General features: G+C 35.5%; 2 protein-coding genes across 10 annotated transcripts in view; both read left to right on the top strand.

The window, feature by feature from the left end:
- Nucleotides 1-638: 638 nt before the first annotated feature.
- LOC149528227 (uncharacterized) overlaps nt 639-17106 on the top strand; it is a 43276-nt gene continuing 26808 nt past the window's right edge. For 2 of the 9 annotated variants that reach the window (XM_089811056.1, XM_089811053.1), the window contains exons 1-5: nt 639-787; nt 1601-1700; nt 4489-4720; nt 4927-4999; nt 5096-5275. In XM_089811056.1, the coding sequence (XP_089667182.1) occupies nt 760-787; nt 1601-1700; nt 4489-4720; nt 4927-4999; nt 5096-5275 (613 nt within the window). In that variant the 5' untranslated portion in view covers nt 639-759. Of the gene's footprint in view, nt 1180-1600; nt 1701-4488; nt 4721-4926; nt 5000-5095; nt 5276-17106 lie in introns of all 9 variants that reach the window. The other 7 variants (XM_089811059.1, XM_089811054.1, XM_089811055.1 and 4 more) reach the window with 6 other exon arrangements.
- LOC149528228 (uncharacterized) lies at nt 13340-15325 on the top strand. Its single transcript, XM_089811052.1, has 4 exons — nt 13340-14101; nt 14247-14545; nt 14688-15085; nt 15191-15325. The coding sequence occupies exons 1-4, from the start codon at nt 13362-13364 to the stop codon at nt 15209-15211; spliced, it is 1458 nt and encodes a 485-aa protein (XP_089667178.1). The 5' UTR covers nt 13340-13361; the 3' UTR covers nt 15212-15325.

The raw sequence follows: 17106 nt of genomic DNA on the forward strand, positions 1-17106 counted from the left end.
AACAATCAATATATTTCCACCATGCCATTAGGCTTCATAATAGAACTATCTGCAAGATAGTTGGTGTAGCTCTTATATTTGTAATGTCAAAGTGGAGAACCACATTCTTATGCTTTTTCATATTCCTTTCAAGATACATCTCAAATCAAATTAGGTCTTGTTGAAAAAGATAACCACTCACGATCACAATGATCCAATGGATAGTCTATCAACTCTTCAATATACTTGAGGAACATTAGATTTCATCCCAACATTCTATACCAAAACTAAGTTCCTTATTCCAATCCGAACCTAAGACCATAAGAAAGAATCAACTTGTATCTTAGGTTCTTGATTCAAATTGGAACCCAAGATCATAAAAAGCACCCACAAAAATTACAAATAATAAATCAAACACAAAAATGAAATAAAAGCTCGTAAGAAAGTCATTTATTACTATTATCAAATATATTAAAAAAGTAGAATCCTAAATTCTAACCATATTATACCCTTCATTTTTTTATCACCACCCTTTCCATCATACCCTTTGCATCATAGTGCATGATCGATCATAGAATGCTAAATACATAATTACATGAACAATGTAACACAGAATTAAGGATCACACTACATATTATACCTTGATAATAAACAGAATTAACTGTAATACAAACTGGATTGTCGGCAGAAAGCTAAACTATAATATGGAAAAGCGATCGCTTCTACTCGTAATAAACGGAAGACTATACCTGCAACGGAATAAACAGATCTCTTTAAAAAATGAGGGTTGCAGTGATCGGAGCTGGAGGTAGAGCCTCTCCGAGCTGAACCAGTCATTTTAGTTAATGTATCTGTTTTTGGAATAACTTTGGCAAACCTCCTGCATGCGGGAGCTTTACGTATAGCGAATTTTGAATGCGATTGCATCCAGCCTCATCTTTAATTCAGATCTTACCCCACAAATTGGTTGTAGAATTTCGCAAAATTTCATCTTTTGGGCACCCCACAACCAATAATCAGATTTAGAATTGGTAGAATTTGTTTTTAACAATCATTGAATAATAGACGCCGTTGGTTCAACACGGCATTACCTCGCTTCCTGAGTGATTTGAACTGGGAACTCTGTTTTGGAAGCCCTGACGCTTTGCCTCTTGTCCACATCCCATATGATATATAATTCTTATTTTCTCACATAATTAGGTAATTTTCTCTTTTAGGTTAAAGCTTAGATTAATTTCGTTGGGGCTTGGTTCCAGCTTCATTAATTTGGGTGCGACACGCGGTTGAGAGTAGGAAATTTGGGAGTATTATTTGCCATTTTTCTATTGAAAAGAGTAATTTGCATATTTTTACAGATGGATGTAGTGTTCCATCCCAGTTCGAAATTTTGAATTAAATGTGTCATTTTACTTAGTTTAGTGGTGGGTATTGTATCTTATCCAATTTCAACTCTCTATCATGTTCCGTAGATTTGAACTTGGAGCCATGTTTCTGAAACTCTTGAACTTTTACACCATGAGCTCATCCTGTTTAACATAAATGCCCTATATATTATCAGATTAGAATTCAATGTTTTTTATTAGGGCATTCTAATTTTTGGAATAATTTCTTATGTTGACAGTGTCTGGACTAGTGTGTGCATCCACACTGGCAGAAAAAGGAGTTGCAGTTACAATCTTTGAAAGTGCTCGAGGCCCTGGAGGCCGTACGTCTCAGCGCCGGTACATACATGAAAATCTCTCTCTCTCTCTCTCTCTCTCTGTAACAGTATTCTATTAATAACTTGTAGATGTGGTGCGATCACCAAATAAAAGAGTTCTTTTTGCAATGTAAAGAAATTTCATTTGGTATTTTATTTCAGATTCTTTGAATTTGTAAACTTCTTTGTGATTAACCTTCAGCTGAAATGCTATGGTTCAGGAATCCAGAGGCATTTCAAGTTCAACCTTTGGCTTCCTTGATTTGTATAATTTATCTTGAAACCTTCAATTTCTGTGATATGATGAACTTGTTTTGAGACCTTCAGCTTCTCTGATTTGATGAATTTGTCTCGAGGGGTGACCTTCAGCTCAGAGACCACAATCTGTGGTCATCTCCACATTTGGCTTCTTTGATTTGGTGATTCTGTCTTGAAGATTACATTTTGGCATCCACCCCGTGATCTACAAGTATCTCAACATTCAGTTTCATTTATGGTAAATTTATCTTGATAGGTAAACTTTGGCTTAGATACCACACTCGAGATATCTCAATCTCCAGCTTCTTTGATTTGGTTTGTCTTGAGGAGTGACCTCCAGCTTAGATGCCATGTATTAGAGGTATCTCAAGCTTCTGCTTCTTTGATCTGGCAAATTTATCTTGCAGGATAACCATCAGTTTAGATGTCATGATCTAAACCCACTTAGGACTTAGACCGTGCTTGTCTATTGTGTGCAATCCCCTCTATAAGTTGGGATGTGATATTTAGTTGTTTTTTTGTTTGGCTGTGTTTTAGGTGAGTTCATCTTGATGGGTAACCTTTGTCTTAGATGCTGCAATCTAGAGATAGCTCAATCTCCAACTTAGTTAATTGAATGGTTTTGTCTCAACGGGTAACCTTTGGCTTAGAAACTATGTTCTTGAGGTATCTCGACCTTTTACCTCTTTAATTTGGCAAATTTGTCTTGCAAGATAACCATTAGCCTTTCTTTTCTTTTTCTTAAGATAACCATTAACTTAGATGTCATGATCCATAGGCATTATTTCCATCAAAGTCACCTTGGACTTAGATTCTTGTCCATCACATATGCTGAACCTGGTGAGTTGGATTCGATATTTTTTTTTCATTTCTTTTTTGGTGAAATTGCCTTGATAGGTAGTCTTTGGCTTAGATGCCACAATCTAGAGATATCTCAACCTCTAGCTTCTTTGATTCGATTCTTCTGTCTTGTGGAGAAACCTCTGGCTTAGGGCCATGTTCCAGCGGTATCTTAACCTTCTGCTTCTTTGATTAGCAAATTTTTCTTTATGATAACTACCATCTTTTGCTGTCATGATCTACAGGGATTGCTTCCATCAAACCACCTAGGACCTAAACCATCCTTGTTCATTGCACTTGCTGCACCTAGTCAGTTGGATTTTACATTTTATTGATTTTTTTAACACTTATGAATGTTCTTTGAGTATGAACCTTGGGTTCTTCTGTTGGATTTTACATTTTATTGATTTTTTTAACACTTATGAATGTTCTTTGAGTATGAACCTTGGGTTCTTCTGTTAAAGCACTAATGTTTCACCACTTTAGCTCATTCTTATTGTGCTAGAACTCACTAATACTTTACCACTTTAGCTCATTCTTATTGTGCTAAAACTTAATTCTTTCACATTATGCTAATACGGGTCCAAAGGTAAGGTGGAGGTGAAGGATTAAGTCACAAAATCCATTAGGCAAGAATAACATTGTCTGGAGTATATAATATGTAAGCACACTTTTTTTTTAATCTTAGAAATGTTAGATAATTGTTTAAAATAATAAATTCTTAGCTTCATTTAAGTTTGGTGATAATCTAAAATTATTTTGCAATCTCTCCAAGATTTCATATGGTCTATTGAGTTTAGGAAAAGTTCTCTTTTGCAAATGAAAAATCAACATGTCAAAATAGCCAATTGGCAAATATTCTCCACCAAAATATTGCATCTTTAGCATATCCGCTCCCTGCTCTAATTGGGACGTGAATGGAATTCTTGGTCCATGGGCTGCTCATCAATAGTCTCTATGAAAACATCAGTTACCATTTTGCTTTCTTATGTCTAATCTCTTCTCTATCCGCCTCAAACCATCTTGGCTGGCCTATATTTTCTAATTATAATGAGAAACATTGAGAAACTTTGCTCCACTATTCATGAAGGAAAGCAATTTTCATGTAAAATGTACATTTTGAGAGGATCCAATCTCAAAATATCCAAAGACAACATCCCATATGGGATCAAACCCAATATTAAGTTCAACAGTGATACTGACACGTTCTCATCTCATTCAATGTCTCTGTATAACTAGAAAAGCTTATTCATTGCACTCAGCAATTGAATATGTATTCCACAGAAGCTAATTCCTTGAAAATGTATTCCAAACCAGCAGCATCATGTTTGGTACATAACAGTCCCTATCTTTAGTTTTTCTCTGGGTGCATCTTGCAGAGGTTTGATTCCCATTACTATTAAGCCTTTCAGCTACTACCTACATGATTGAGGAGCAAATGCACGGTAATTAATATAGTTTGTGTTTAAATATGAATAAGCTCCATCAAGGCATCTGATTTATGCTTCCATTTTCAAATAATTCTTTGAACATAAAAATACTTACTATATTTTTCTATTAGGCGATAGGTATATATTTATCTTATTCCATGTGTATTATCTTCAATGACATATGCATGATATATGCGGTGGTTAGTCTATGCTTATTTTCCTTTATATTTGTGAACATTGACCTTGACCCTCGAATAACTATGCACTATTGTTCCTTGTTAGAGAGAAGACAGAAGATGGCATGGAAGTCTATTTCGATCACGGTGCTTCCTACTTTACAGTAAATGATCATAGTGTCTGTGATTTAGTTGATAAATGGGAAGCTGCCGGTCTGCTTGCCGAATGGAAAGGACTATTTGGAAGTTTTGATGTAAGCTCTGGAAAATTGATCACAGAGCTGGTTGGTAACTGCATATCCAAAAGACTATCCAATGCACTGAACTACATTAATGCAGTTGAGGGTGGCCATATACAACTCTGTGAGAGTGATTTGAATTGGCAAAAGTGTTTGCGACCATATCAAGTTGTTTATGGCTAAATTTCCATGAATTGTTTACAGTTTAACCCCCTGAATAGTCATAGTCTTTGATATAATTTTTATAAATTCAATGGATCTAAGCATTTTTGTTCCCTTTTTCAATTATCTGTAATTTATAACAGGGGAATTCATTGAAGAGATATGTGGGTGTTCCAGGAATGAACTCTATTTGTGAATCTATCTGCAGTCAGCCTGGTAACATATCTTCTTTAAGCCTGTACTTTTATTTCTTACAGAGTCTGGAAACCTGTTATTGCATTTTATAGTAATTATGATGGACATCTTGGGCAGGGGTAGAAGCTAAGTTTGGAGTGACAGTTGCAAAATTACAGTGGGGCGAGAAGGATGGGTTATGGGATTTGAGAGATTTACATCTTGCAAGCATTGGGAAGTTTGATGCGGTGGTTGCATCAGACAAATATCTGGCATATCCAAGGTTCACAGTTCAGAATGCCTTTCCACCCCCTTTAGGTATGCCTGTTCCCCTTATGCAACATCCAAAAGATATGTGTGACATATTTGTATTCATCTTTAACAGAGATATCTGTTGAAGATGTGAGTGCCTGTTAAAAGGGCAGTTTGCAATTGGAAGAAAACCTAAAAGAATTCCAAGTTTTCCTTAAAGCATAAAGCAGGCATTGGATTCTGCAGCAAGTCAAGAAAATCAACAATAGAAAGTACTGATCTAATCACTTAGTTCCAAAGATAGCTTGGAGGTAAAATTTGATCTTTGTCTTGCAAGTAATGCTTTATATTCTTGTTAACCAATTGTAATGGAAGAAAACTGTGCCTCATAGATGTGATTTCTAATCTACAACACTATTTTGAAATTTCTTTGTAGAAATATTTATCACTGCTGTTTGAAATTGTTTTGTATGCTTGTGACCAACATCTTATTCTAACTTTCATCTAGCTACTCTGAAACAAGCCTTCAATTGCTTCTAATTTCTCACCAAATTTTTGAATTAAAAGATAATGGCTATGATTTTCTTTGACTACAAAGATGCATTGTTTGTTCACTTTGAACCTCAAAAAATTCATGTGAACCATGCAAACCTAGCTACAATTTTTGTTCACTTTAAAGATTTGAGCTATGACATATTTTTTGTGTGTATTCAAGTCATTGATGGATGCGTATATTAAGTCCTATCCTAATTAACATTTTTTCCATGCAGCTTTCCCAGCCATCTTTTAATTTTTATATTGATTACATAGTAACTTTACCTTTCATCGATCAGTGATTTTGAGCCATATGTTCACCATATCTGAAAACATGATGACATGCTACAATCTGAAGCTTAGGGTATGCAGTTAGGCTCATAACATGCTATATCTTAATTGTTAACAATGATCATAATAGGGCATCTTTAGAGGATTTTGACAAACGTTCAAAGTTAAATTGTAAAAAGTCAAACTGAGTGCTTGGTTTTTCCTATCTTCTTAACATCAGAGTCGCCTATGGATTCAATCCTCTAGGATCACCCGGCCAACCAAAAAAGATGCCTTCCACAAAAGAGAAGCAAGAGAAAAACAATGTCTGATTATGGGCACAATGATTAGATTGAATTGTATACTACATCACAAGATGTACATATGATGCCTTTCTTATAAAGCCAAGGTTGATAAATAAGATCTGACAAGTTTGTGACATGTGTCTTAATCTGGTACAAGAAGACAACTAACTTGATAAATATTAAATGAAGAATTAAATATCAAAAGATAAGATCTAATTGACAACTAAGACTTTTGAAAAGACTCCCTAGAACCTAAGTAACTTAACATGTGAATAGAACCTACTAATGAAATAGACAGGTTAAATACCTTTTTAACACCACATCCTCCCTTGAGTGCAACTTAGGGAGTAGCAGATCATACTACAAATGATGCAAAATATGAAGATGATCATGGGTCCTGACTACTAGACCATGTTAGGCTACAAATGATGCAAAATATGAAGATGATCATGGGTCCCGACTACTAGGCCATGTTAGGCTACCCATTTACAATTCAATCTCTCATAAACAAAGTAAAGGAGAAAACCCAATGGTAATAAAACTCTTCTCCAAAACACTTATTAGATACAAAAAATGTTGGTGATGAAAGCTAGATGACTCAAACAATCAATTATCCCTATGTTGCCTTCCAATAGTTAGAGTATATCTAGATAAATCAAGGGAAAATAACTAATTGGAAACCTTAAAATATTGGCAATCTTTCATTGAATAGGCTCAAAAGTGTTAAAAAAATAGATAGAAGATTTGAGCTCTTTTACTTTGTGTCTTGAAGCAGTTAAATAAATGTCTAGCATTTGTCTAAAAAATCCAACTTCATGTAGACAAAAATGTTGGCAAGAGTTACTTGATTTATGCATGATATGTTGTCATTGATGGCAACTACTGTAACATCCACTTTTTCCGGGTCTTAATTAACAACTAACATATTCAAATAAATATAGTTATTACTTCATTTTCACAGGAAGACAATTATATCAGTTATGTTCATGTGAATGAGATGAACAGTTACAATTACTTAAACAGAAAACTCATAAGTAACATCTGAAAACACCATCAATAAATTTTACTATAGAAATTAAAATCTACATACCATGGAATTCGAGACCGAATCAATCTAGGGATGCTTCTGCAAACACCCAGGTTAGTCCACAAATATCAATATTAAATATCAAATGACGACTATCATCCAATACTATTATATCAAAATCAAATGACGATTACTATTAAATATCACTATATTAATTAGGGCATCACATACCATTGTATCAATTAGGGTATCAATTACCAATGGATCATTTAGGGCATTAGATACCACTATATCGGTTAGGGCATCAAATACCATTGGATCATTTAGGGCATCAAATGCCACTGTATCAATTAAGGCATCAAATACCACTGGATCATTTCTTTTCTTCCCATTGCTAACTATGGCAATAACATAAGATTAGAAGATATGCCCATAATCATTACTCATATAAATGAAAAACTAAAATAACAATCCATATTCCGTTGGAAGATTATTCGATCTAACAGGTTACCCATTTACATTGACGAGAAAGATTGCTTACATCAAAGGAGATAACTAAATTCAACGATATAAATTAATCCATCTTATCTTCTAATATCATAAAAGTAAAAATACTTGTTACCTACAATTGATTGAATTGCTCAACTTATCTTTATTAGATGCATGTTCTAATATCTTGTGAAGAGGGGAAACATTGTCAGGGGCTTAACCACCCAACTTAAGACCATAACTTATCTTCACACAATCTCTAATGAGAAAGACCCTCCCTACTCGAAATCGACATGGAACATCTTGTCATCCACTGAGCATCCTGGTATCTAAACACACCACTCGACTTAACAGTAGAAGAATACAATAAACATGAATCATGCATGCGCTATTAAATGATATTATTCCAGATTTTATGTATCATTTCTCACTTTTATTTCTATGTCATTGTAGACTCCATCTCACCTCTTCACCTTTTCCATGGCTATACAGCCAGTGAATCCTAGGTGCTTGGATCTCAGAGCAATCGACTTTGTCTATTGATTCTTAACTAATTCATGATTGATATATACATATATTCCAACTTATCACAATCTATGATTTGAGAAAAATATTCTTAAAGATTGCAGATATTATTGTTTAACTCTAGCTCCATTGGCATAAAGATTCATGGATTCATATTATGGTTACTTGGCTTTCACTTGCCATGATCTAATCTATTTTAAAGAGAATTGATTCTGTAATATCAAACCAAATATCAAACAAGATATTATCATGGTAAATACTGTAGCCTACTGCTATATAAATCGGAATGCTGTAGCAAATTTGGTAGAAGTTACATTGCAATGTTTGGTTTTGGGTTAATCACATAACCTAATATATTCCGTAAGACGAATGGAGTTTTTGCTGAAAGTTCAACAACCTATCTTGAACGCTGGTTCCCAGTATAAATGTTGCTCATGATTTGTGGTTGATAACATGGAAAAGACGGGTGCTTGAAACATATAAAAGTCAGGTGTCTGGATCTTGCTAAACGATTTTGTATCTGCACTTCTTTTAAAGAAAGAGACTTGCATAAATATTTATCAGCCAACTTTAAAATTTATTGGCAAATGGTTTATGAATCCATGCTATAACACATCAATATGCTTATTGCTAACCAACTCTCTAAAGTTATAAGTGATGGTAACTTATATCTACAGCTATAGAAATCACTTGTAAAAATATCATGGGAATAACATGAACTGGAATGGTTTTTCACATGACCTGATATAAGTTTGGGTCTATCCTGAAGTATTGCAAATCAACTTGGTAACCAGCTCTCCTTCAGTTGTTGTGGAGGGATTACAATGCAAAGATACTTAAACCTTGTGAGATCAACACCTACAGCCGAGTTTATGGCGCTACTTGTGTATTTAAAGTGCAGATTGGAAAGGATAGAGAATCGACTCAAGAGAAAATAATGAAGGTCGGATTATGGGGAGGCAGTAATAATACTGGAAAAGTAAACATAGCAAGGGAATAGTCAGGTGAATGAAAATATATATCCGTCTCTTCTCACAGCTTCCATCTAAAAAGAATAAAATCGTGACTTCTTGGCTTCCGCAAGTTTAAAAATTATTTTCCAATTTATCATGCCAAGTGTTTAATCGGTTAAAAGCAAGAAGAATAAAATTGGAATTAGAGTTGGAAGGTTATAATTCGAATATTATTATAATTCGAATGTTATTATAGTTTGAATATTATTATTGTTTTATATTTATATATGTACATGTAAATATATTAATGAGGTGACATCACGTTATTAAATTATTATAATATAATGGTGCCATTTCATTTTTATATATCTATATGTACATATATACCTATATTTTATAATAATATGGTGAAAGATCGTTTAAAATCCTTTGAAGTACGTATTATATTTCAATTAAATTATTTTATGTTTTAAATTATTTATTTAATAGCTCGATTGTATCTTGAACCCATTTGCCCAATGATGATGATGCTCTTGTGCCTAATTCTTTTCTGACAATGCTTCCACCCCTTCAACGTGCTTCCTACAAGGAAATTCTCCGCAGTTAAATTACCAATCAAGTTATTTAATCATAAATAATCATAATGGCTAACCGCCTTTTCAATTCATGAATTCGTGATAAATAATCACTAGCACGCTATCTTCACATGAAAATATAACGACTAACCATCTTACCATTTCGTAGGATTATAACAAATTTAACCGTCAACTAACTTCATGTGAACCTCAACGGCTATATTTTAAATTAGGTCAAAAATTGGGATGTAACAACTACATTCAATCTTCTTGACCACATTTCAGTTTTGTATGATTAACAAAGAGTTGGATACATGTAATTGACTAAGTACTAGAAGCAATGTAGGACACTGTTAGATAGAACAACTTGGTATAGATAGATGATAGAGAGTTCGAGACTGCGATTGTAGAGCATGAAAGTAGACATCATGCTATGGCGAATCCAATCTTCACGAATTCTAGAGTTTTGGTATGTGTAAGATATTCACAGATGAATACCGGCTTGACAATATTATGGTAAGAACATAGTAGTTCGGCAAGGTCAGTCGGTGTGTAATGTACCCATTTTTGTCAGCATCAGAGTTTCAAAGATTAGCCTTTTATTGTGATCCTCGTAGGCTAATTTTTGTGAATAGAGGGTCTTTTGTGGCAGTGGCTTGGCTTGGGAAGGGTCTTGTCTTCTCCAAAATTCAGTAAGTTATAGGTTGGTCTTTGTTTGGCTCAGAGTGTACTTTGTTTGGGCTTAGTTTTGTGTACTTACTATTTGTTGTAAGTTGGGGGTTGATTGAGATGGACCCTTTCTTTTTTTGGAAAGTGCATTTGGTCACATGGAGAAATAATAGGTGTGACCCCTATTTCAAATGACATTTAAATGATGAGTATTTTTAGAGTTATTATATTTTTAATGGCCAAATTATTATTAATTCATTAAATGGCTTATTATAAAGTTATAATTTAATTTTATAATTTCCCTTGAGGGCGAGTTATCATTGGAAGGGGCCATTTATTGAATTAATTATAAGCCAAGTCAAGTATTAAATACAAAAGGGCAAGGAATCGTTGTTTATTTAAAAGAATCTAATGGAAACTTCTAATTAATATTGTGTTGAGTGGAGTTTTACTTGGGAAACAAGTGGTTTTGGAGATTATAAAATACGGGCTCATTATGAAAGGAAAGGCATCCAATTATTTGATTGATTATTTTGTTTTTCGTCTTTGTGACATTTTTTGGGGTTGGTTCCTATGTCCTTGCTGAAGTATAAGGGTTTGAAGTTGATCTTTCTTCCACAATTGAGGTATTGTGGACGTCTGAGTTTTGCATATTGTCTCCTATTTCTGCATTAACTGTGGTCGGGGGGCATTCGTCCTTGGATATCATTTTATCCCTTATTCCAATCTACAGTCTGTGTCATTGGATTTATTGCATTTTGAATCCGGAGGGATTTCCCTTAATGTGTTTTACAGTGGCTGGGGAAAATTGCACGTGTTGGGAATCACTGTTAGTTGGCATCATCGAGTCATCCGCAGAATGGTGGGAGTTGGGACCTGTGCATAGGCATCTAAACCTGAGATTGATGGTAAAAATTGGCACCCAGAATTTTTGTTTTTCCCTAGACGCATCTGCTGCGACTTGGTACTGATTTGACATTGGGACACCGGGAGATATTATGCCGTTTGACAGGACTATAGTCGCTACATTCTGGGTGCATTTCCCTTACTTGATCAGCGCTAGAGTTAACATGAATGCTTTTGTGGGGTTGTGACAGCATTAATTGGTTTGATTTCTGTACAATTGGTCAGTGTTGGAGCAGCTAAAATGCTAGTCTTTATCATTCATCAAGCACCCGTGGGAGGCTTATCATTACTGGCAAATTGCACGTTCTCAGACCTGCAAAGGATTGCAATCAGATTGGCTTATGGTGAACACCTACTGCAATTCTTTTAATAGCTGGGGATTACAGGTTCCAAGTTTTCTTATGTATTTCATGTAGAAGTCATTTGGTTATATAATAAAAGATTGCAATTGGGTTTCAATTCAGAACTGGCCTACTGGTAATTCGTTTAACATTTGGTATTGCTATTTCTTCACTATATATATTTAAAATTCTCTTATTGGGTAATTGAATTTAGCGGATTGTGTGAAATGAAACAAATAGGAAAGAAATGAATTTTATCCCAATTGCTAGATTAATCTGAATTCTGATATAATTCGACAAGAACTGATGATTGTGAAGTGTTTGATGAAATCCCTGACTATTGATCAGTAGTAGAAATCTTTGTTTGATTAAGCTATAAGCAGACAGGGTTATAACATGGTGTGTTTGGTAAATCAATGTAGAGTGTCGGTTTGATGATTTCACATGATAGGGCAGAATATGGATGGCATAATACTTGCATAGCAAGTTGTTATTTGGTGATTTCATTGAGAAATAGTGAAAGATTACATGTTTCATTATTTATCATTCTTTTACTGAGAAAGTTATGTTTCTGAGCTTATGACCTCATATATAAGATAAGTTATTGGATGTGAAGAATAGATGCGTAAGAGATACAAATAGAAGGATATGATATTGAGCAGACTGATGTTTTGTGATGCGATATTAATGCAAAACTTCATCGGAATTGTATTGGCATAATTAATGCTACCAGTTAGTTTGGTTTTGGATTGTAAGTCTTTTTTGTTATGTAAAGTGGTTGTATGCCTTGATATATTTTGGTTTATGTATCTGAGTAGTCTGCTCTAGGCTGTAAGCCTGAATGCAGGTGCATACCCATTTTGTATTTATACCTTTAACAGGGTACTTATTACTACAATAGTGAGATATTTGTGGGCATAGATGGAAAACTCGCCGAGTACTCGGCGAGTTTTTAACCAGTTAACTCGCCGATTTAAAAACTCGGCAAACTGGTAAAAACTCGCCGAGTAATCGGCGAGTAGTCGGCAAAAACTCGGCGAGTTTTTCCTAAAAACTCGCGGTTTACTGGTGAACGCGGCCTGTGAGGATTTAAGCGGCAGTGAGTGTGTTTTTTCTCATTCTTTGTATTTGCATTGTTTAGAACCTTGAGGAGTGAAGAGAAGAAGGTTTGGAGGCATTCTTGGCTGATTGCAAGTGATTCAAGGCGGATTTGAGTGGATTGTAGAGGATTCTAACCGTAGAGGATTCTAACCGATTTTAGAAGACAAATTTCTTTCCAGGTATGTTCATCTTATCATAGTTTGAAAACTTTTTATAGTTTTATAACAAATGTTCTTTTGTTTTTGTTGTTTTTTGTAAATGTTTTCAAATCATTTAAAATCATTTTGAATCATTTGAAACCCTAGCTTCTAAGGATATGGTTGAAGTTTGTTGTTTGCTAAGGATATGGTTCAAGTTTGAAGTTTGAATCATTTGAAACCCTAGCTTCTAAGTTCTAACTTTGTTTATTCATTTCTTTATATATTTATGTGTAGGGCAACGATCAACCATTAAAAAAATGACAAACCCACAAGAAGAGTGGCCACAAACACCATGCCCATCTGGATATATAGGCACTCGACCTAAAAATGCAAGAGATAAGGCATGGCGGTATGCCTATGAAGCTCCAAATCCAAATGATATTGGGAAGGTGATATGCATTCCCTGTGAGAGAATTATTTCTGGAGGCATAAACCGCCTCAAATACCACCTTGCAGGCATAAAGAAACATGACTCAAATCCTTGTCTCAAGGTAACTGATGAAGAAAAAAGATTCATCCATGCCCTACTTGCGGCTGCTGAAGAGAAAAAATTGAATAGGGAGAGGGCAAAAATAGCTATGAGGGCAGCCATAGCTGAATCTGAAGGAGCTCCTTTTGATATGCAAGAGGAAGAAGAAGCACTTGAGAACATACCAGGATCTCTTCGTGGCCCACGGATCCGCAAACAAAATTTCTCTTTTACCGGTTCCACTTCTTCTACATCTCCTACTTCTTCATCATCACCATCTAGATCCCCATCAGGGATAGGTGGTTATTTTGTGCCCAGGAACACACCTGGAGCACAGCCATCATTAGAGGGCACTGCATGGTTTAAGGAGGTGCATGAGCAAACTGATATTGCAGCAGCTGATTTTTGGTTTTTCAACAATATCTCAATGAATGCCGCTGATAGTCCCTATTGGGTCAATATGGTGAATGCAATGACAATATCAGGCAAAGGGTACAAGCCGCCTAATCGCAAGGATATGAGTGGAAGGTTAGTATTTTACTATTTAGTAATTGTAAATAATTGAGATTCACTTTAGTTCATTGTTATATTTTAAATCTTAATTGTTATAACTTATTTCCTAATTTTTTACTAACACTTACACTTTATTTAATATTACACTTAAATTTTGTAGGTTGCTTGACAAAGCGGTTGGTAGGGCAAGATTGTTGATAGAAGACCAAAAGAAAGAGTGGAAGAAGTATGGCTGCACCATTTTATCTGATGGGTGGACAGATGGAAGAAGTAGAACCATTATTAACTTCTTGATTGCTTGCAAAGATGATGTGGTGTTTTGGAAATCTGTCGATGCCTCCAACAAAGTGAAAAATGCAGCCACATTGGCTTTAATGTTGGAGAATGTTGTCATGGAGGTGGGAATAGAGAATGTGGTGCAAATAATCACAGATAATGCAGCAGCATATGTGGCAGCAGGTAGATTTAATTTTTTATATTTGAATCAATATGAATCATGAATGTAATGCTATGGTATTATTCAATTTAGATTTGATGTAATTTGTAAATACTAAATATGGAAAGTTTGTTACTGATTATTGATTTTTTGCTAATCTTTTAGGTAGAATCCTCCAAGAGAGGCATCCCACACTTTTTTGGTCACCTTGTGCAGCACATGTCCTTGACCTTCTTTTGGAGGACATAGGAAAACTTGATTGGGTGAGTCCAGTTGTGGAAGATGCTAGGCGAGTCACGAAATATATCTATAATCACCCATGGGTTCTCAGTTTGATGAGAAAAGCCACTAAAGGCAAAGATTTGATGAGACCTGCTATGACAAGGTTTGCAACGGTCTTCTTGATGTTGCAAAGTATTCTTGACCACATATTGGCTTTGAAGCAAATGTTTGTGTGTGCTGATTGGGTTGCTTCACCTTACTCAAAGAAGCCCGAAGGAGAAGCTGTGGCACGAATAGTCTTTGATGATAGCTTTTTTGCAAAGGCTAAGGAGATTGTGGAGGTAACTTCATTATATTTTTAGACTTTTAGTTTATTCAAGTTTCATTTTCAATTCATAACTTACTATGTTATTAACTAATTTGTATTTTTCAAATTTCAAATGTAGATGTCTCTGCCCCGGTTCTAGTCTTGCGCACATGTGATGGGCAACAATCCCCAATGGGAGGTCTTTATGAGGCCATGGATAGGGCGAAAGAGGCTGTTAGAAGTTACTATCACGGGGACAGTCTCAGATTTGACCCCATTTGGGAAATAATTGATAAGAGGTGGAACAATATGCTCCACCAACCTATTCATGCAGCAGGCTACTTCCTCAATCCCAAATTCAGGTACTATGATAATTGATTGTCCTTGAAGTTGGGATTTTAATAAGTCTTTATTTTACTTTACTTTTTAAGGTTGTGTAGTAAGACTTGATATCATTTTCTATTTGTTTTAGGGCTGATGATTCCTACTTAGATCCTAATGGAGAGGTCATGGAAGGTCTCTCTAAATGCATTGAGAGAATGATATCAAGTGAAGAGGAGAGAGACCTTATTGTGACCGAACAACAAATCTATGTGGAATCAAGGGGTCCTTTGTTCTCTTCTATGCTAGCAAAGAGAGCAAGATCTACTCAAGCACCAGGTAAAGCGTCAAACATTAAAACTTTTGCTAATTGATAAGTTGTGCTTCTGATTTTGTTTTTTATTGCTTTATAACTTTTTAAATTTTGTTTTGCAGATGCTTGGTGGGCAAGTTGGGGTGGCAATACCCCCAATTTAAGGAAATTTGCTCTCAGAGTCCTATCCCAACCTTGTAGCTCATCCCATTGTGAGCGCAATTGGAGCTTATTTGAGTCCATCCATACAAAGAAAAGAAACAGAATGACTCAAAAACGGCTTAATGACCTTGTTTATGTGCACTATAATCTTAAGTTGCGCATAAAAAAGTCACAGCTCTTAGAACTACCTGGTCCGCTTGATCTAGATGAGATAGATCCTTATTCTGATTGGACAGCACAGGAGCCAAGTCCATTTTTTACACCAGATGAGATCGCTGATTTGGAGAGGCAGGCCATGGAGGGGGAGGTTGACACTGATTTTCAGTTCACTATGGATGACATTGAGGATGAGGACGAGGATGATGATGATTCAGACGAGGATCAGACATTACCATTAGGAGGAGATGCATCCTCTTCCAGGACGCCGAGCCAGTCAGTAGGGACGTCGAGCGAGGGGGCACAGCCACAGAGTTCACAGTCACGCAGCTCACGCCCTATCCCAGTGCGGGGCACTTCTTCTAGGACTAGACCCCCTCGCTTTCCTGCTAGTGCAAGTGGAAAGAGGAAGATGTGATTGGCATTGTCACATTGTATTGATGTATTTAGACTTTTAGTATTTACTTCTAGTTTGACAGATTGAAACTATTTAGTAATTTACTATTTTGCTTCCTACCATGAGCATTCTGCATGAGAATGCAATTTTGTACGCATTATGCATTTATATATATCTAAACTTTGTTTCTTTTTTTTGTATTGTCTTTAATTAACTTATTAGATGCATCTTCTCATTAAATTTTGCAAAATAAATGTATTTTTAATTAAATTTCAGCGGTTTTTTAGGTTCCCGAGTTTTTCCCGAGTTTTTTTTTTAAATCGCCGAGTTTTTCCCGATTAAACTTTTGGGGGGCTTGGCGAGTTTTTGCATTTGGCGAGTTTTCCAACTATGTTTGTGGGTATCATCCCCATTAGGCTTTTCCAAGGCTTTCCTCAATTAAAAGTCATGGTGTTATGATGTTGTTCATGTTGTTTATCTTACCCGGTTTACTTTTAATTGTTTATGGATTTAAGCAGTTTTAGTTTAAGAAATCAAAGGATACTACCACATTGATTCACCACCCCCCCCACTCCCCCTCTTGCTGCTCCCTAATCTTAACAATTGGTATCAGAGCCTAGTTGTGTGGAAGAAGTTTAACAGCTTGAGGAGGATCTTGATGGCAACACCTAATAGTGGTCAGATTCAATTTTTGAATATGCTTGAA

Source organism: Cupressus sempervirens, chromosome 11, assembly GCF_028749045.1.
Source record: "Cupressus sempervirens isolate cs-2001-9-10 chromosome 11, ASM2874904v1, whole genome shotgun sequence".
Classification (NCBI taxonomy): Eukaryota; Viridiplantae; Streptophyta; class Pinopsida; order Cupressales; family Cupressaceae; genus Cupressus; species Cupressus sempervirens.

What these genes read in the sequence shown, in the direction of transcription:
- LOC149528228 (XM_089811052.1), top strand. Translation starts at nt 13,362, where the DNA reads ATGACAAACCCACAAGAAGAGTGGCCACAAACACCATGCCCATCTGGA. An exon ending in CGCAAGGATATGAGTGGAAG is followed by an intron (nt 14,102 to 14,246) that starts GTTAGTATTTTA and finishes TAAATTTTGTAG; the next exon opens with GTTGCTTGACAAAGCGGTTG. An exon ending in AGCAGCATATGTGGCAGCAG is followed by an intron (nt 14,546 to 14,687) that starts GTAGATTTAATT and finishes CTAATCTTTTAG; the next exon opens with GTAGAATCCTCCAAGAGAGG.